At 38.4% G+C, this 21,199-nt stretch overlaps 1 protein-coding gene across 11 annotated transcripts in view; it reads right to left on the reverse strand.

Moving 5' to 3' along the window:
• Window positions 1-213: 213 nt before the first annotated feature.
• The window catches only part of TLE4 (TLE family member 4, transcriptional corepressor), a 120,197-nt gene continuing 99,211 nt past the window's right edge, over window positions 214-21,199 (reverse strand). For all 11 annotated transcript variants that reach the window (XM_027827883.3, XM_037901799.2, XM_037901803.2 and 8 more), the window contains 13 exons: window positions 15,269-15,388; window positions 14,710-14,763; window positions 13,928-14,080; window positions 12,556-12,688; window positions 12,210-12,403; window positions 11,932-12,008; window positions 8,082-8,331; window positions 6,780-7,027; window positions 5,052-5,199; window positions 4,331-4,481; window positions 3,712-3,788; window positions 1,494-1,937; window positions 214-1,025 (listed from right to left, as the gene is read on the reverse strand). In XM_027827883.3, coding sequence (XP_027683684.1) covers window positions 1,830-1,937; window positions 3,712-3,788; window positions 4,331-4,481; window positions 5,052-5,199; window positions 6,780-7,027; window positions 8,082-8,331; window positions 11,932-12,008; window positions 12,210-12,403; window positions 12,556-12,688; window positions 13,928-14,080; window positions 14,710-14,763; window positions 15,269-15,388 — 1,713 coding nt within the window. In that variant the 3' untranslated portion in view covers window positions 214-1,025; window positions 1,494-1,829. The remainder of the gene's footprint in view (window positions 1,026-1,493; window positions 1,938-3,711; window positions 3,789-4,330; window positions 4,482-5,051; window positions 5,200-6,779; window positions 7,028-8,081; window positions 8,332-11,931; window positions 12,009-12,209; window positions 12,404-12,555; window positions 12,689-13,927; window positions 14,081-14,709; window positions 14,764-15,268; window positions 15,389-21,199) is intronic.

The raw sequence follows: 21,199 nt of genomic DNA on the forward strand, positions 1-21,199 counted from the left end.
TCAGTTAAGAAAGTTTGCTGTGAAACTAGACAATTGGCGGGAAGTGTCTTTTACAAAACACATTGTTCTTTTTCAAAAATCTATAGTGGTATGCTGTGCAATTTAGAACTTTTCATTCAGCTGCCTACTCTCCGTTGACCAAACTGAAATCTGCCCACAATACTGAGGTGTCCAAATCCACAAGGGGAAAAAAATTAGAAAAATAATACATCATAGAAGTTACTTATGTTTAATGCTTAAAAGTCTGAATGCACAAACAATAATCTACCATTATAGAAGTACTGGTGGTCAATACAATGCATTAGAACTATGTACAATGACACAGTTTAGTATCAAAATCTTTCTACACTGTAGAGTATTACGAAACTGTTAATGACATCAAACACTAAGCACTTAAGACACTATTTTTTGCTACCACATTTGGAACTTCAATGAACAGTCCATTTCAACTTGCAGCATCAATCCATTTCTAGTATGAAATTAAGTAACTTTCTACTTATACAATAAGATTTATCTACATCGTTCTTTTGATTTTGATCCATAGCAGCAAAGGCACTGTACATCAGCAGATCCACAGACTTAAAGATTTTTTTAAAGCATTCAAAAAAAAAAAAAAAGGTCACAGATCATAGTTTAACAGCAACAACAACATAAAAAGATAACACAATGTCTCTGGCACAATGGCACAGCCTGTGTCCATTTCAGGGACATCCAACTAAGACTTGGATAGAACCGGTGGCAAATAAAGCAAGTCCTTTTCCCAAGAGAGAATCCATTCTTTTCTGAACTTCAGAATGAGTGCTCTTGTAAATCCTACCTCTGAAGTCCTTGATTTTGTAGTCTGTACATTGGTAGGAATCCATTCTCATTTCAGTGCAGTTTCCAATGAATATAGCAAATATTTCTGTAATCTCTTGTAACTGCAAAATTGCTGAAAGACGCACATCTCCCTTCTCAAAGAAATGTGGCAAAAACATCCAGAAGAGATACAGGTGGCTCTTTGAGGCAAGTTACTGTACTTCTCTCTGCAATACAACAAAGAGATGTTATATTAAAAAGCCAGGATCAACAGAGAGGATTTTATCGTCCCCGGAAGCATTGAAAACAAATCTATTTACAAAACACTACATGACAGCAGATTGTTACATACATTAAAAAGAATCTTATTTTTGGCACATGTTTCCTTACAATTTATTTAATTCAGCTCTGAATTTAACTAGCGAAAAATTACAGGCATATATACACAACCTGTTATAGTTCGTAATTACTCTTCTAGATTTCCAAGCTGGTCTAAAATACATCAAATTACATCATCTTCCTCCCACAATAATTATTTATATTACAGTAGCACTGAGGAGGTCTCACCCAAGAGCAAGATAAATAGTCAAAAATTTAATATAAGCTATCATTCTATTTAGTGCACTTGTCACTTGTGACCTCCCACCCTTCCTCCTTTCCACCCACCAGCAAAAAACACAAAATATACAACGCACCTTTCAAACCAAGGCAGGGGCAGACAGCTTTATTTAGTCAGTTCATTGTTAGAAAGCCTTCTTTAAACAAAATAAATACATTACAGCTATAATACATAATTAGAGAATCAGTTCAGTGTTAAGTATGCTTATCCCCTCTTCTTCCAAGTAGATATCTTAAGTTTGGTATCACAAGTTCTTAATGAGCATTCACAATTCAATAGCAAGTTAGATGGGGGAAAAAATGAACTCCACAGCTGTGATGAGCATTGTAAGTCCTCAGTTTGGAAAAGAAAAAAAAAGGAATATACAGCAAAGTGCTAGGAGGAGGAGTCCTGTTTGCATTCAGCTTTGTCTCTAATAAATAACTTCATAGACTGTAGCCTTCTTGTCCCCAGAGCCAGTGACAATGTATTTGTCATCCACAGAGATATCACAGCTAAGCACAGATGAGGACTCTTTGGACTACGAGAAACAAAAGAAAAATACATAAGCATAAAGAAATTAACTATTTTTCTGTTTTAATAAAATCAGGTGAACACAAATGGCACCAGATTAGACGATTAAATCAGTAGAGAGGTTACTAAGGGGGAGTGCACGGGAGAGCTTATCTAAATACCAAAATATATTGACTCAAAGCAGAGAGGAAGGGCTGGCAGATGCAATTACAAAAATAATTCTGCAAACTTCCCTCACATAAAGTATTTAAGACAACACACAGAGCAACATAAAAGGAAAGGGAATGTTTTATTCAATATTACAGAACTGAAGACAACCTATAAAACAAACTAATCCCTCCAATCCTCCGTCCCCCCCCACACTTTACAAACAGTGAGTATTTATTAAACGTTTATATAACTCAATTAGTTTTCGCCTGCTTAAAAACAAGCCAAAAGCCATCTTGAAAAAATACATTCCCCTTATGGAGAAGTCCTATAGAGTTTAACTGGGATAAAACCAACAGGGTTCTAGAGAAATTTGAGAGGTTTCTATAGAAATCACTCTAAAAACCTACAGGATATAATAGAGAATGAGAATCATTACTGTTTTTAGTACCCCCTTCTAAGCACTTTCCAAATGGAAAAGAAAGACCATCCCTGCACCAAGGAACTTACAATCTCAGGAATAAACAAACAAACAGGTGAGAAGACACCAGAGTGACTGGCATAGTAGAAGCACTTCAATGGAACAGAATACAATAGACAAACAGACCACGCAATGGGTACAGCATAAAAATGAGAGAGAGAGAATTAATTTATATCTATATCTACCTAGATATAGTATATGATATATATTTATATTTAGTATCTGGAGCCCAAAAACGAAGCATCCAGGATTTTGGCAAAAGTTGTTGGAGGCTGGTTGGCACTACTTTCTCAATTATATTCTATAGGAATGAGAGTTTGGAGATGGGATTAGAGTGGGAAAGGTTTTCCTAATCAAGTGCTGATTTCTTGTAGATTAGCCAGACTATAAAGAGTTTGAACAGGTTCGCTTTTCTGAAGGAGGCATCGTTAAGTTCCATTAGAAAGGGGCACAGTTAATATTTATAGGATGTTTAAAGAAAAAAAACGTATAGAAAGGTTATCATTTCCTATTGCATTCCACAAGAACCTTCCATAAGTATCGGCTCTTAAGTTCAAGAGTTTTCCTGCTTAATGTAATGACTTTTAAATCTCAATACACATTATGACATCTTAATGGTGCTTATCTAGACCAAACCTGTTCAGCTATTTCATGAAATAAAGAGGAACATTTTTAAAAAATGCTACGTCACAGTTATAAATTAGGGGGAAAAGTGCTCACGAGGCTTTATTTCTCTTGTCTGCGAACTGAAAAAAATACACAAGTGTTGAGTCTGGTTTTCACTATTTTCAGCAGGATTCTGGATATTCAATGAATGGTAAATTAGCCACGTGGCACCTGCGCTATATTCCACTGCCCACAGCATGATATACAAAGGAGAGGAAATAGGCATAAGAAACTCGAGACAAAGAGGATTAAAAATGGGCATTAAAGCCCAACTTCAAGATAAGGGTCCATTTTATTGTAATGTTAAAATTATTAAAATATTATTGAGGACAAAATCTTGTACATCTCATTATAACAGACAAAGTCTTAAAAGAAACATAATTAGCCAAGAAAACCCATTTAAAAACTCCTTAAGCTAACGATGGACCCTGAAAAGTGCACCTCTATTGTACTATAATGTGGAAAACAGCTTTTAGGAGATTATTACCTGGAATATGCTGGCTCCATAAGGTGTTCTCCAGGCATTAAGAAGATTATCTTTTCCAGTGCTTACAAACCATTTTCCTGAAATCAGATTTTTAATTTTTTTTATAATTATGTTACATTTTCAATGAACTCATGCACAAAAACCCTAGATTACGAAGAAAAATGATCAATTTACACTTAATGAAAAAATTATCCAGAGAACGGTCAAAGTTACATGTGGCTAGATCAGTAGTTCTCAAACTTTTTTACTTGTGACCCTTTTCACGCAGCAAGCCTCTGACTGCGACCCCGCCCCCCCCCCTTATAAATTAAAAGCACTTTTTTATATATTTAACACCAATATAAATGCTGGAGGCAAAGCAGGGTTTGGGGTGGAGGTTGACAGCTCGTGACCCCCCCATGTAATAACCTCATGACCCCCTGAGGGGTCCTGACCCCCAGTTTGAGAACCTCTGGGCTAGATTAAGGTATTTCACTGTAAGTATTTTGTATTAAAAAGAATCATCCAGAAAAAAGTTTAATTTTAGTATTACATTGAACATCTGGTTTTACATTTCCTTGTTTTTATTCAAAAGAGATTTGTGAGGAGAGAAAATACTGGCATAGATGTTGTAGCTTACCACAGTGAGCAAATTTGAGTGACAACACACAGCTCTCGTGAAGATGCAGTTGATACTTGTCTGGTTTAGTAACATGCAACACCTCAACATTACTGTTCTCCATTCCTACTGCCAACCATTCACCAGTTGGACAATAACCCAGTGAGAAGATCTGGAATTAACAGAGCACATGCTTCAGTCAGTAAAGGAGGAGCTTGAAATAGTCAGAGCTAATTCCTGCTTCATTGTTATCACTGTTCACAAAATGTGAGCTACATTTTGGGCTGCTACACAGGTTATAAAAGATGCTAATCGTTTACTATAGTAATCAAGACAATTAGTTAATGTAAATGCAACTCATTTTGAGCTGCAATAGTAAAGCATTGAAACAAACTAACTATAAAAGTTACTTTCCTAGCCCATCCAACAGCATTAGAAATATTTCTGTAATATATCTTTTGAACTAAGATCTACAGAACTGAAAACTGGTTACATAGGAACACTTTAATCTGGCAATTCCCCTTTATAAATAGGGCTCTCTGCTGTTCTTGTGGGAAAAATACTGATCTGTCAAACTGAGAGCCATAATCTAGAAAAAATGTTTAGCTGCCATATTAAAAACAGTGCCAGAGACTAAGTGAAAAAATTCTAGGAGCTCTTCAAGTTCGCTTTTTTAAAAAGGTGCTAATTTTATAAAATCACTATGGATTTCTCTAACATGTCAAAGCTTCTGAGAGTGAACCTGTGATGTGAAATCATGTTGTTGTAGCTGTCTTCCTTCTCTGAGGTCCCAGGATCTGACTGTATTGTCCAAACCTCCCGTCCAGAGCTTGGTGCCATCATTAGAAATGTCAATACAGCTGGCTCCATCTGTGTGGCCCTGGAATTGTCTGAAAATTTCAAAAAGAAAACACATGCACACGCTAATGGTAAAAAGATTCGGTTTTGATCCGTGTTCATTTTTCCATGCAGATCATGCTAGTTCTGGTTTACTTCCTTTAATAACTCTAGCTATTAAAATGTAGCAAAAGCATATTTTAGTAGAGTGACTTGAATTCCGAATTTGTAGATCACCAAATGAACTGTGTGTGGAATGCCTCAAATAATCAGCCTAGCACATTTTTTTTGGAAGCACCCTATATACTTGTTCATAAGCCAAATTTTTTTGACTGTAAAAAATGTGAAGTATCGAAGAGCGGGGGTCAGCTTATCAATGGGTCTATACCAAAAGTTGACCATTTTAAGCTCTATTGAACTATTGAATATCTAATACATTGTCGTCGTAGATCGGGGTCGGCAAACTTTGGCTCCCGGCCCATCAGGGTAAAGCGGGCTAGGACGTTTTGTTTACCTGGAGCGTTTGCAGGCACGGAGCCCCTCAGCTCCCAGTGACCGTGGTTTGCCGTTCCCAGCCAATGGAAGCTGCGGGAAGTGGTGGCCAGCACGTTCCTCAGCCTGCACTGCTTCCTGCAGCTCCCATTGGCTGGGAATGACAAACCATGGCTACTTGGAGCTGAGGGGCTCCGTGCTTGCGGACGCTCCCGGTAAACAAAATGTTCTGGCCTGCCAGCAGCTTAGCCTGACGGGCTGGAAGCCAAAGTTTGCCAACCCCTGAAATATAGGGTCGGCTTAAGAAAGGGTCATATAGTTTTTGCCATGTTTACCTATCCATCTTGGGGGGGTCAGCTTATAAATGAATGGGCTGATGAATGTGTATACACGGTATGTTTTAAGGTTCAGACTGAGACTGTGACATCACATCAGGTACTGGGAATGTCACATCTTCCTGGGAGGAATTCAGCGTAACATTCTAAATTTACTGGCTCAAAAAAGCATCTGCAATCACTTACTTACACAGGCTTTAATACAGAATAGTCTTAATGGAATCATGAGATCAACTGATAAAAGCCCATCTTTTACATGTATTACTACAATACTGTATAATGTAGAGCTGTATTATTGGGTCCCACTTAAAATGCTTTACACTGGGGATGAGAAATACCCAAACATGTGCATCTGAAACCCCCCAAACTTTGTGCTTTCCAAAACCAGATCTGAATGTGGTGATTCAGGCCCATCCTTACTTAGAATACAAACACTAAGCACAGATCAAAGAGGTGTGGTTGTGTGCAACGTATTACACAAGACCAAACTACTCCATGTTTTAAAGGGATCTAGAAGAATCTTAGCAACATCAACACCAGCTGATTTTACTCTAAGCAGCCATCAGACCCCAATCTAGCAGAATTAGAACAAAACTTTAAAGTCTGCCATTATAAAACCCTCTAATCCTATAAATAAGGATGTAATTTTTATCAAGCTTTTATTATTCTTTCTCCTTAACAACAAAATACTGAAACAGTTATGCTGAAAATTAAGATAAGAGCACATAAAAAAAAAATAAGGGAGAAAGTAAATGCTATTGTTAATTCATTCTTCACAACCTGACAATCCAGTTCTGTTGACCTACCTGACTAATGTCTGGTTGTGCAGATCCCAAACGGCAATGTTCCCATCGCTACAGCAGGAGAAGCAGACCTTGGAATCGGGGCTGATAGCTAGAGCATAGCAAGCTGGAGCAGAAGATGTCAGCTCTGCTTTTATACGTGGGGTAGGAGCTGCCAGGTCCCAAATGGATAACGTGCTGGCTTCCCCACCGACAATCAGGGTGCGGCCGTCTGGAAGCAATCTGCAGGAACGGATGTAGTTATCTCTGTTCTGTGGAGACAGAAGCCATCACGAGATTACTCATGAGGAAAGGAAAACAGCATTAACATGAGAGCAGAAATCCATAAAAGTATTGTATTCCCTCCTGGTTTTAATGAGCCAGTTACACTTATGACAATGATAAAGTGTATTAATGCCAGAAAATTACACGACATCAGGGAAGTACTTAAACTTGATCTACAAAATTCAGTAGTGAGAGCTATTTAATCTTAATTAGCATCAAAATGCAAAGACCTGCACCCAACTCCAAACACTTCAATGTTCCTGCATTTGACAGCTTTTATACAAGGTTTCATTTTTATACTCTGCTCATTTCAGTACATTAACCCCTTGATAACTGGGTGTACCAATTTCTGACATACCTCCGCCTCCCATTTTAATGAGCCCTGCTGCCCCCACCAAGGAGATACTAGGGTCACACGTTCTGCACAGTTCTGATGAAGCAGCAATTACAACAAGAGGCAACATCTCATCAAGAACAGTAAATGACAAGAGAAAAGTTGCCAATAATGGTGCATCTTGTTAGCACATGCCAATAATTTGTTGTTCCCAGTAATAATTTAGGGAGATTTTTAAACTGTCAGAATACACACATACACGCACATGCATGGACCATATATTAGAATACGAGTCTACAAGTAATTTTTAGCACATGAGAGGATATAGGGCTTAAACACACACCCATAATGTCAAAAGTTTATAGACAGCATCTACAGCACTATTTCTGATCTTGCCTCTTGCCTATACAGTTTATGGGGATTTTGGTTTGTCAGGGGAAAAAGCATGTGTATTATAACACACACACATACCAGAAACTGAACAACTCAGCAATACACGGAATAATAAAAAGAACCTGAATTAAGCTCACCAATCAGCACCAGCTGAGGAGCTGGTTCTCAATGCTGATGGTACTAATTGATCATCATAACCCATACCTTAACACTATCATATCACTCTTCCACAATCTGAATATTTTCTAAACTGCTTTCTTCTATCCCCTCCCCATCTGATCAAGCTTCACTTTCATTCCTAGATGTTCACTTACCAGGCAGTCTAGCTGAGAGACAGGGCTCTTGTTCCCAGGGTGGCTGATGTCCCAGACTTTGACACATCCCTTTCCACCAGTATACACGTGTCTTGTGGGGTTGCTTATGGTAACTGCACACACTACTTCCCCGTGATTCAGAGTGTTGATCTGACGAGCATGGCGAGGGATTCCTGGTCCAATGAGGGCATCAGGAGGAAAAGGTACAGGTTGCATCTGACCATCTGCACTTACATGAAATGAATAAGCTCTGAGGAAAGGATAAGGGGAAAGTGATTTAATGAATTACCCCTTGCATCTATTTAAGAAAAGAGAACAAGATACATAAACCATTTTCAAACTTGGCTGCTTACATTTTGGCATCTAACAACATAGTAAGGTACCAAATGCAATGGCCAGATTTTCAGAGGTACTGCACACCCTCAACTTCCATTTACTTTAACAGTAGCCAGGGGAACTCAGTACTTCTGAAGACTTGAAGTTACTAGCTGTCTACATATGGATTTTGTCACCTATCTTTAGGCATCCAGTTTTGAAAATGTTGGCCTTAGTGGTCTCCACAAGGCAAGTTATCCAGACACAGACTAAATAGCTTTTTAGGACTCAAGCCATGTGCTTCTGATTTCTGGAGTGTGTAGGGATATGTGAAGCTATAGTTTCCAACCTTAAGTTTGCCCGTGACTGGATCCGAGATTTGATATGTGATTTGATATACATACATAGCAGAAGCAGGGAAGCCCACATCAGAGCCTCCCTGAAGACAGAAATAGTAGGGAGCATCTCTTCAAGCTTTAAGGAATGGTTGGGTCCAAGGGGATAGATAGGTGACTATTTCCCTTAGAGGCTTTCATTTATGAACATGAACGTTCAAGAGAGTATGAAGGGGATTATTTCATTGCCTGGCTTTCACTGAACGGAACAGTGGGGTGCACATATCTTAAGCTTATATTGTATTTTACAGCACTCTGTCAATAGAAGGATTGAAATCAATGACACCATGGAGTTAAGGTTTTTAGGCACAATTCCTGAAATGGCAGTCCAGCAAAAATGTGCAAGTAATTTGTTGTTGTTGCACTGATATGACAAGCACAAATCCCAATTCTTTTTGCTGGAATCAGGACTCTCACTGAGAAAGAATGTGTTGTGTGACTGCCAGTTATGCCACCTGTGAATAAGCTATCAACAACTTCATCTCCAAATATTTTCTAGGGAGAACAGTTAGGTTGTGAAATTGTTTTGTTTTAAGATGTGACATATTAAAGAGTATATATTACTGAACACAAACTTTATTAGACGACTCCTCTGTACACATAAATATATGGTTAATAGAGGGTTCTTAATTTCCACAGACTAGCTAATTCATGGTAGTACTGATGAAAAAACACACACGGTTGTAATAGTAGAGATATGAAAATAGCTCACAGAAACATCATTTTGGAGGAGACTACTGCTTTAATTGTTGCACTGAAATTGAGAGTTTAAAAAGGCAGCCTTTAAAAACCCAACCATCTTATTTGTTATTTAAGTTACACAATGTGCTAATAGAAAAGGAGTACTTGTGGCACTTTAGAGACTAACCAATTTATTTGAGCATAAGCTTTCGTGAGCTACAGCATCCGATGAAGTGAGCTGTAGCTCACGAAAGCTTATGCTCAAATAAACTGGTTAGTCTCTAAGGTGCCACAAGTACTCCTTTTCTTTTTGCAAATACAGACTAACACGGCTGCTACTCTGAAATGTGCTAATATTACAGCGTTTTTTTCAGCAGTATAAAAATGCAACTATATTTACATAATCTCCAGTTTCCCCCTTTTTTTATACTCATAGCCGCAGAAATTTCACTATTTCTGCACCCTATTTTCGCTCTTTTCTCGTTCCGGCAGGCCCGAGTGGCAAGTTGACACTTTGCTTTATGACACGAAACACATTCAAGCCAGGCTCAGGCAATTTTTTTTGGTTGTTGCAGTTAAAAGATACAAACTTCCTAATTTAAGTGGATTTGGTGTCCACTAGCAGATTTCTATAGGCACTAGCTAGAAGATCTTATTATTCATCATTTGTTGCATGCCAACAGTGTGTTTGCTGCTGCACAGTACCAAGAGGCAAGCACCTGCCCTGCTCTGAGAATTTACATTGATACCAAAAGTGAATCTTTATTATAGCTTTTTTTTCTTTTTTCTTTTTTTAAAGCAACATTTTAGTCAAAATGGCTTTGACGCTGTAGCTCAAGATGTTGTCAATGGAGCTATGCTGATTTACACCAGCTGAGAATCTGGCTCTTAAAGCAAATAGTAAGTGCTATGTATAATTATTCAAATACATTTAATCTTGAAAAAGATCGGGTGTCATATTACTTTTCCCCCCTCTCTCCATGTACCATTTATTACCAGTCCCCTTGTACCACTGTGCAGGTCATCAGTAATAGGAATATTTACCACTAACGTAGAATTTCGCATGTTTAAAGCACTATAAATATATTGCAAAACTCCTCAATTATAAAGATCTGTACAGATATTTTTAATGCAGCTCTTATTTTTGAGTCAGATGGTATTGTTCCCTAGGAAAATCAGGCAGTAGTTAAAAAACCAAAGGAGAAGTACAGGTAACAAGATAGCCAATGCAGCACATTCCATTTCAGAGAACGCTCAGTGAAAATAGTTGAATACAACTTAGGTCTCCATCTTTGCAGTCTTCAAATCTAGCTAATAATAATTAGCTATTATTGACCTTGTAAATAGTGACTATTATGCCAATGCATTAACAAACATTTGAGATGCAACAAAACCTTTCACCTTTTTAGTTATTATATTACAGTAGTGACTGTAAAGGAACTTGCTGGATGCTCTCCACACAGACAGGAAGAAGGTTCCTGCTCCACAGAGCTTACAGTCTAAGGCTCTGATCCTGTAAACTGCTTAGTGCCAACTCCTGAGCCTGCATAGATCCTCAATGAAGTTATCCTGGCTCTATGTAGGTGCAGGTTCATCAACACAGAGCAGCTGACAGAAGACAGCCTAAGATGACAAGTAACACTGGGGGAGAGGGATACAATCATAGTATGTACAACGTTTATATATTTAAAATCAAGTTACATCAACTATACCCAAATATCCCTCAACCTCTCCATTATTAGCTAGTCTATTTTTCTTTTAAGTGTTACAAAGGAAGTGGAACTTAAGGCCCTTCAAATAAAACCCAGATCAATATGATTTGCATTACTATTTTTTCCCCTCCCTCTAACTCAAGGGGGATCTGAGTGGAGAGTTTGTGAGCCTGGAAAAAGAATTACACAGCAAACAAAGCCTGTTAGAGTAGGTCACCTTTTCTGAAGAGTTCCATCAAGGATGAATTTGAACATTATGAAACCATAATTCTTCTCAGTATTTTCAATCAAACAAAACATTTCAGAGTTTCTTTCTCTGCACACTGCTATTTATAGCATCTAATAAGCTTGCAAGTGATTGCAAGGCTTTTATGCCCAATGGAATTATTTTTAAGCTGAGACACACAGTACAGCAGACATGTATACCAGAGATCCCTTTACAGTTTGTATTTCTATACAGAGATGGGTCCCCTACTTCACATTTAGAAAAGGAGATCTCTCTGCCCACCACAGACTCTCATTGCTCTATGCCATTTGATACCTCCTGGCTGGTAGTAGATTTTAAAAGAAATCTCCAAACAAGCTTTTAAAATAAAAACAAGGATTAAACCACCCTCCCTATCCCTTCAACCCTAAACTTACTTCTAGTCATGCAATAGTATTCAGTAGCCCAGGGGAAATCTAGCCAGCAAGGGAACACTACTTCAGTAAATGATTAACTTCATAAATTTAGTGTTTAAAACTCACGGTTTTCCTCCTGGGATGCCTGTCAGATTGGGAGGGATGCCTGGGACTCGCATGTGATGATGTGGATCAAAACCAACCTGCAGTTTTCCCCAAGCAGAACAAAAAGATGTATTAAGTGGGGAATTAAGCGAACATGAGCTTCATTTACCTCTTCCACAACATATTCTCCAAATTAGAGATAGGTTGAACTAGATTTAACCCTGAATGTCTTTAATTTAACAGACCCCCCCCCACCCCCAACTCCAAACATGTTCACATCCCCTGGGGCAAACACTTACCACTGGAGACCTCCCATAAGCTGCTGCAGCCGCTGCCGCTGCAGCAGCTGCACTCATTTGGGGGGAAATATTATGCAGCCCCGCATACGCAGCTCCTGGACTGGTCAGCTCTCCATTCATTCCAGCATGTGGCACAATTCCAAATGGAGCAGGATAGGGACATGGTACCGCCATCGGGGTCCTTAGACCGGAAGCTGTTGGGGGAATAGTGCTCAATTTAAACAGGTATAAGGGATGCTCAGCACTTCAAAGAAGAGAACAACAAACAGAAGACAGAGACACAGAATGCAGTGTTGTAAAGGACTGAAAAGTTAGATGTTTTTCTAGAGGCCTAATTGTTACTAACCTAAAGGGTCGACTCCTGGTGGCTTGCCAGGCACGGGCCTCAAACCAGGAGTAGAATTGCTGCCTGGAGTTGGAGCGTCAGTCCGTGGAGTTGGAGTATTTGATTTAGACACAGGAGTGGTAGATTTCTCATTCTAATATCAAGAGAGGCAATGAAAGACAGTTATTTTACTTTTTGGCTTCATATATAAGATATTGTAGATGACATTAAAATGTGGTTTGATTAGTGAAACCTAGTTTTCAATTTTTAATGCTCAGCACTGGCAATGGAAAGAAGCATGCAGAGTGACTTAAAAGGGAAGGGTGACCGTAGGAATTAACTCTAGGATTCACAGCTTTTTCTCCTTTAGGTCACTGATGTGATTCAGGATACAGTCAATGACTGAAAATCATTACCATCTGACAATCGTATTAGCAGTGTATGTGAAACCTGTTGGTGGTCTCAATCTGCTCCTGGTGGACATGTGTCCACATCACGATTAGCACCTTTGTTGGCAGTGTGAGGCCCAAAATCGGACAGACAAGCAGACTGAAATAATGGACTCACCCCTAGCCGTGATCCCTATAAAACAGGGTTGAGGCACAGTGATGGGGGTAGTGTGAGGAATCTTGCACTGGCACTGTTGTGGTATGCCTGTTTGGTGGACAAACAGCAAACTTCTGTGTTTAACCCTGTCACTCCAGCACCTCTCCTGAGCACTACATTCACTACAGAACTGATTTATAAAACAATGTGAGAAGTGAAAGTGTACTGAAATGTTGAGAATTGCAGGAAGAGTTACAGTGCAGCTTAGCAATGTGATGCATTGGCATCTACCGTCACCAAAAGGAAGGGAAAGAAGACCCCCCCCCCACACACTTGCAAGCAGCCTTTTTTTGCATTGTGATCTGTGATGCAAGTCAAGGAAGACTCTTGTAAATGACAGACAGAAAATTAAAACTACCTGGTCATTTAAACAAAACTAACAATCAAATCACATCCAAGTTGGAAGCTGAATTTACTATAGAACCATAGCACAAAAAATGTATCAAGGAACCTAGGTGTACTGCTTTTTTTTTTTTTTTTTTTTTATCCTCAGAAGGACATGATTCTCTCCTCCCCCACATGAAAAATTACCACAACACAGGCACATCCATCATCTTTTTACATTGGTAGTTTAATAAACGCTTCTCATCCCAAAAAGGCCTCTGGGCTTTTTAACCACCACTTTGCTGTATGTCTTTAAAGTAGAAATTAAGGGAACTTTATATTCAACGTGAAGTTGTATCATGTCTCGTAGCGTTTTACAGATCCCATTAGAAATTCAGATATGATCTGGTGGATGTGCACATCTGTGTACTCTCTCAGGTCAGGAATGTTCAAAATCACTTACAAGGCTAAGTTCTTTGGATTTTGAGGAAGGAGTACTGCTAGAAGATGCAATAGAGGCCGGGCTAATCGGTGCATCTTTCTTAAGCAGTCGGGTCTTGTCCAAGCCATTCTCTCTTGGAGAATGTGCTGGGCTCCCTCGAGGGGAAGAAGGATCCTATAAAAGAACAACATGCGTTAGTATAACATCTTCCTAGCAGCATAAACACCTATCTCCAGTAATTCAGACTTTTGGGGAAGATCTCTAAATAAAACATGAAGCATCACTTGACTTTATAACTGATTTGGTTAATATGATTTGGTTTAAAATCTAGATGTATAACAAAACAAACATAAGTATTAGTTAATATTGTATGTTGTTAACTAAGTGCCACATAAAAATAACGATAATGCTTAGAACAACAAAGTAAATAAGAATTACATTTCTCATGTTACAGGTGGGGAAACTGAAGGCACATAAAAGGCTAATTGTCTTGTGCAAGGTCACACAGAAAATCAGTGGCAGAGCAGGAACAGAACATAGGTACCATAAATATCAGTGCCCTATTTGCTTTAAGATGGGTGAGGTAAGATTTTATTTGTTTAACTATATAAACAGCTGAGAAAAGCTCTTCTGAAGAAGTGTTACTGCTATAAATAATATTTTAGAACTGAAAAGATAAAAAGATGAAGCTGGATTTCTTTAGCAATTACAAGCCCCTTTGTGAAGGCATACATCTGACCTACACTGAGATTTGAGAGACACCTTCAATTACTGTATGGTATAGGAAGCAGTATAACACATACCTCATTGGAAACATCAACCACCAAGTTATCATCACTCTTTTCACCATCACTATCCTGCAATGACAAATCAAATTCTTAAAAAATATCCAAAGATCTATTGTCTCTTTAAAAAGCAAAAATATCTATTACTATAAAGCATCACACTATTCTTCAATATTTCCTATTTCTTTGGTCTCATTTAAGCTGTTAATAATAAATACTACGTAGGTCTTACTTTATATATAAGAAGTGCTTTACATTTCATTATCCATGTTTTACAGATGGGGAAATTGAAGCATAGAGAGATGAAGTGACTTGCCCAAAGTCACCCAGAAGGAACCCAGATAGAGCTCAGGTCTTCTGATTCCCAGTCAATAGGCTACATTGCCTTGCAGATGCTCTGTATTTTTACAGGCCCAGATATTGTTAGGTGCTGGACTCCTACAACTCACATTTATGCTCAGGACCTGTTCCTATTTAGCCCACAGTTTAAAAAAAAAAAATTACTCATGATATAGTTGCTGCAACTGCAGAAAAAAACTCTTAGGTTGGCAATACACCATGTAAATGTTTCACTCACATAACGAGTTGCTATTTCTTTCTCTTCTGTTTTCTGCTTTTTGCTATCTGAAGAGTAATCCGTCGAGTTCCTATGCTTCTCTGCTGTTCTGAAACTAGCTGATGGAGACACAGAAGAGCTCTGAAATTAGAGGGGAGAGAGGGAAATGTGACCACACATTTGCACAATCTCATTTCTGATTACTTTCAACAGACAACCTGAAGGTGGTAGAGGAGGTGGTTTTGAGGTCTTCTAGTGGATAACAGCGCTTTAATTAATGATAGCTAACTAATAAGATTTATATTGACACTTTGAATGAAATAATTGGTAGATACTTCTGTACAAATATCAATTACTGGAGCACCAAATAGTTGAGGTCCAAAATGCCACAGAACTGCTATGTATTAATTTAAGAATACTATTTTTTACCATGGTTATTGGGATGTTTACTTTACAAATATACAGAAGGCTACCAGGAAAAACGAGGAAGGAAAAGAATGGTTCAAGATAAGCCACCCCTCAGCAAATATTTGAGAGTTAAGGAACAATGCAGAGCTATATTGACTTTGATGATTTTACCTCTAGCTCTAGCCAACATACAGGACTGGTTTTGACCAGAAGAGTCAAAACTCAGAAACACAGAAGAACAAAGGAACTATTGCAAAGTTTAAAAGGGACTCTTTCTCAAGAGAGAGGGGATAGTTGTTTGGGGAAACCAAGCTGAGACAGGTATCAGAGGGGTAGCTGTGTTAGTCTGGATCTGTAAAAGCAGCAAAGAGTCCTGTGGCACCTTATAGACTAACAGGGAAAGACTAGACGCGACAAATCATTCCCCACTGGATCGACTGCTGCCAGCTGTAGTCATTGTTAAAAGGGTTAAGTCTTCTTGCCATGCTTGACCAAAATCCCCCGTATTAGAGTTGGCCATAAATTTTCTGTCAGAATGGTTTTTCAATGGAAAATGCAAATTTGAAATTTTCCATGGAAAAATGTCTATGAAATATTTAATTTCAGGTTGGTCTGACCCAAATCTGAAAAAAATCATGTTGTTCAACTAACCCAAAATGTTTAGTGTTAAATCAGTTTAATAAAACATTAATAAGCTGCATTCCACCAGTCAGTGCATTGCCTTATTATTTCTTTTCTGCAGAGGTCCCTACAGGACTGCATTTTCCATAACACAACGTGGCTATCCCTGACCAACCTCTCAGTGGTGCATCACAGGAGTCATATGACTCTGGGTGCATCATGAAATATGTAGTCCAACCAGGGAGCTAACTTCATAAGGGAGAACAGGGGCATCAGGCTCCTGAACTAAGCTCCCATAAACCAATCCGCTGCTATGGAAAAACACAGTTTAATTTTTAACTGCCTCAAAGTGATGCGTTTCAGGTCATTTCAATAAACCAAAACGTAACACTTTGATTTCAGGAGTGTCAAAATGTTTCAATTCATTCTGCCTTTGAATTTTTCGTAATTTCTGTAGCATGCAAAGTTCTGAAATTTTGACATTTTGTCCCAATCTGAGAATAAAACAAATGCGGAAATGTCAAAATTTCTCATGGGATGGAATTTACAATATTTTGTTCAGCTCTTCCCCATACACTTCAGTAAGGGTTTTGAATGTACGAGTGAAGCAACATCAGGACAAACACATGTCCAGTGTAGACTTCAATGCATTCTGACACCACTGGCATGTTTCATATTTCAGTGTTCTTATTAAAACATTGAGGCTCTGATTCTGAACAGCACTTAAGCATGTGCTAAAGTTTCTCCCTACTCAGGAAAGCACGTTAGCAAATGCTGAAATCCCACTGACTTCAGTGGGACTTAAATCTATGCTAAAAGTTAAGCATGTGCTTAATTAAGTTATTTCCGGAATAAGAATGCCTTTTTGAATTGGAGCCTTAATTAGCAAATTATGTATAGACTGGTTGAAATTTTGCAAGTTTTTTTTTATGGGGTGTTAGCAAAAATTTTCCCTTTATTTTTGACCGATTCTAGTTATTTACACATTCACAATACTGGATGAAAATGGAAATTTGAAAACAAAGCTAGCATTGCTCATGACTACTGGTTTGAAACATTTAGGGAACGTTTAGTGAGCACCAGTAGGGTCTACATGGACCAAGTCACGCGCAAAATGTTAGTGCGCTTTAGAAATCACACCGCCGTAGTGTGCATTACTCCACTGTGTAGATAAATCTTAGTATTATTTACTACAGAGGATGCCCTTTGCAAAAGATTTTATATGAGCATTAAGAGTACTCCTTTACATTCATATTCATTTCACAAATTGGGAGGAGGCAGTTTATAATTTGAGTTCAATTCATTATAACTTAACTTCACTGTATAGAAAGCAATTTGTTTTAAAAGGAGACAATCATCATCCCTAAGCTGCAATTAGAATTATGTCTAAAGAATCAGAGTAAACTACTGCACTTATTTAAACAGAAATATTTATTTTCATGAATTAGAAACCACGTGGTTTCATTTTTCTCAGTATAGTTAACCTTGGCACTGCAGATATCATTTTAATCCTTGATTTTGCTGCTCAATAAAATTATAATTCAGAGCTCCCTATTAGAATGATAAAGTAGTTAATTATCACCAGCACTTAAAGGATGATCACCATATTGGGCACTGGGGCAATGCATACTGTTTAATGGCGTAATTGCTTTAAAGTCCAATCAGACTTGGTAATAAAGTGGAAAAATCCTAGGCAGCCCCATGCAATGGAACTTTTTTGGCTGGCAGCACGCAGAGAAGCACTAACAAGATGTAAGCAATAGTACTGATCGACACAAACTTATATGGTCAACAAGAGAAGGTTTAGTTTTGTTTCTTCGTGAAAAATCCAGCTGTATATCTAGATACTACTAGAGATCATACCATGCAAGTTTCATTATTGGATTATATGCTTAAAAATGTGAACACACATCCTCCCCCAGCCCACACACTTTCTTCACAAACCTGGTGATCAAAATTCTGTGAACAGGAATGCCTGTGCAGTTAGTGAATTTTCTGAATTAGTATAAGGCGACTTGTCTACAAACAGCAATTATTGTCCTTATGTTTTTATCCTAATTCAGGCTTTTCTGCATATTAAAACAAGATTATGAGTAGCCTATATGCCTTTTAAGCATTACAATACCCTTAGGTACCCTTGGTCTACACTTAAAAGTTATATCAGCATAGCTACTTCAATAGGGGCGTGGAAAAAAAAAAACCCTCAACTGTGACCGATGTAGCTATGCTGACAAACCCCCACATGTAGACAACTATGTCAGTGGAAGAGTGCTTCTGTCGAAGTAGCTTATGTCATCTGGGGATGTGGCACTCCTACAGAAGAACATCTTCTGTCAGCTTAGGCTGCATCTACACTAGGGAGCTATGCTGGCACAGGGTCCACAGTATAGACATAGCCTTACGTCTTAAAACTGCCACAAACATTTTCCAGCCAAGACACAGAGAGTTTCATCTGCCCTTCACATCACGACAAGAGAAGGGAAACAAGAAATTGAATATTTTACTTTCCCGTCAATCCCAAACAAAATCCCTGTAATTTGCCTGTGTGACTGGGTGAGTATAATTTTGTAAGGCTGCTTTAAGGCTAATTAACTGTTCCAGCTTTGGGTGTTGGGCTGAAGCTCAGGAGTATGAAGTTACAAGTTAAGGTTTCAATCACATTCTTGGGTCTAGCATGTAGCTTGACACTTTTTAGGAGAGAAAATGAAGAACTTTCCAACTGAAACTAAGAGGGACGAAAGGGATTAGGTAGGCAGAATGCAATTTCACAACTAGAATACACTGGGGCTAATATTACTTCTGCAGAAAGAGTAACTGGATCTTCAGTTACAACAAGCTGTTAGGACCTGGGCTGGATTTGAACTGACAACCTAGAGATAAAAAAGCTTCTGAGCTGGTACAGTTCACTTCCCCCCATCCCCCTAAACCTTCATTTTAATTCCTGCCCCTCAGGTTTTTGAGAGGAATGAAGGCTTGGCTTTGGGCCAGTTGCTGAGAGGACTACAAGGCTGGACTTCAAGAGTGAGATGCAAGAAATAGCAGCCTAACTCTGGTCTCCTGCATGAAGCCTCAGTTCAGATTTTTAAGCAGAGATTTTGTAATGGTCACATCTGGTCTATCCATTACAAACTGTATCTGCTATATAAAAAACTGCAATTCTGCAGGAACTCCATGACTGGTGTTGACAGACCTAAAATTGCCCCTTATACAAAATAGCACAACTGCCGTGGCCTGTTTAGCCAAAGCACTAAGTGACAACTATCTACATGTAACTGTGGTTGTGTATCAGATGCCTACAAGTGACACTGGCATCTGTACAAACCTTTTCCCTGAGTCTACACCTAGGGATCTGTGGGAGAACCCATGACTAAAGGGCTGAACACAAAAAACCTCCATCAAAGCACAGTTTAGCTGTCAGACTTTGCTCTGTTTTTCGATTAAAACATCAAGGCTCTTCTAACAGCTTCCTTTAAAGAAGATGGAACAGGGTTGCTGCTTAGAGAAATTAAGTGATTTAGCATTATGTCTTGGCAGGCTGTAACTTAATGGGCCAGAATCCTCCTTCTAATAACTATTAAAATTTATAGAGAAAGAAAATCTTTTCACACTGCAGTTTTCTTCAATAAACTTTTAATCTACTAGAAAACCAAGCATTTCCCTGCTAAGCAGTATTGAGTCTGTTCACATCTAATAATTGAACAAGACATGGGGAAATACATTCTTTGGTGATAGTGGCTGTTTTAATTTCTCTTTTAGCAAAAAGGCACTGTATTTTCATTTTCTGTTTGTGTAGAAAAGGTTAATTCCTGGTAAATACATGCAAAATGGTGACCCAAACTGACTGAACAGATATAAGAACAGCAAGGCTCAGCACTTTGACATGTACATTTAGTTCATTTAAGAAGCACTACATCAAATACAGCATTGGATCTTCAGTACAAGACTGTAAAATACTAGACACTACATATCCCACTATGTTTTGTACAGTGCTGAGCAACACTACACAACAAACGAGACCAACACTCTCCAAGAATTTCATGAGGTGGCATATTCCCTCTCTGATATTTATATGGTGACCGTCACAGTGGAATGCAGGTGCCAGACACAGCCTGAAATATCTCCCCTGACCATGCACAAATTAATTGATCATAAAGAATGCTATATAAACCTCTTATAAAGCCATAAATATCACACAAGTAGCAGTGCAAACATCAATGTGCTGTCTACTTGTAATAATTAATACTTCAAATTACTTGAAAAATCCAAGAATTACTATAACCTTTTAAACCTCAACTTCCACTGAAAATTACGTGCATTACCATAAATGGCTCACATAGCACAAAGGAAGAAAAACAATATAGTAAAATCAAGCACACGGGCTATACATCCTTTCTCAAGCCCTATAGCTTGGACTACCATCAGCTAGCTCTCTTGGACTGCTAATCTTGCTTGGATAAAAATTAAGTGATAATTAAATGAAACCAGTGTTAGAAATAATGACGAGATGATAAGACCCAAAAACACTCCCACACAAAGCTGGTAACTCTTGAAGCATTTGTGACTGTAACCATTACCTGGTGTAACTCTATAACACTAAAAAAAGGATGTATTTTAAGTGAAATAATTAAAACAATAATTCCAACAAAGTGGGAATTATGAGATAATTGATCATCCTGAAGTATTACACAAACTGCAGTAAAAGCCAAGGATGTTCATTGCTAAGGTCAATTATGATATAATTATCTGAATGACATTATTGCTGTTATAAAGTCCATTCAAAGTATACGAGAAACAATAAAAATGGATACAACACACATCACAGGAAAATGACTTCACAGGAATGCTCACTCATTGACTGACACTCACATTTAGGGCGGTGAAATACAAAAGCCAACGTTAGCATTCTGACTCACTCCAGCGTTT

This window comes from Chelonia mydas, chromosome 5 (genome assembly GCF_015237465.2).
Source record: "Chelonia mydas isolate rCheMyd1 chromosome 5, rCheMyd1.pri.v2, whole genome shotgun sequence".
In the NCBI taxonomy this organism is placed as follows: Eukaryota; Metazoa; Chordata; order Testudines; family Cheloniidae; genus Chelonia; species Chelonia mydas.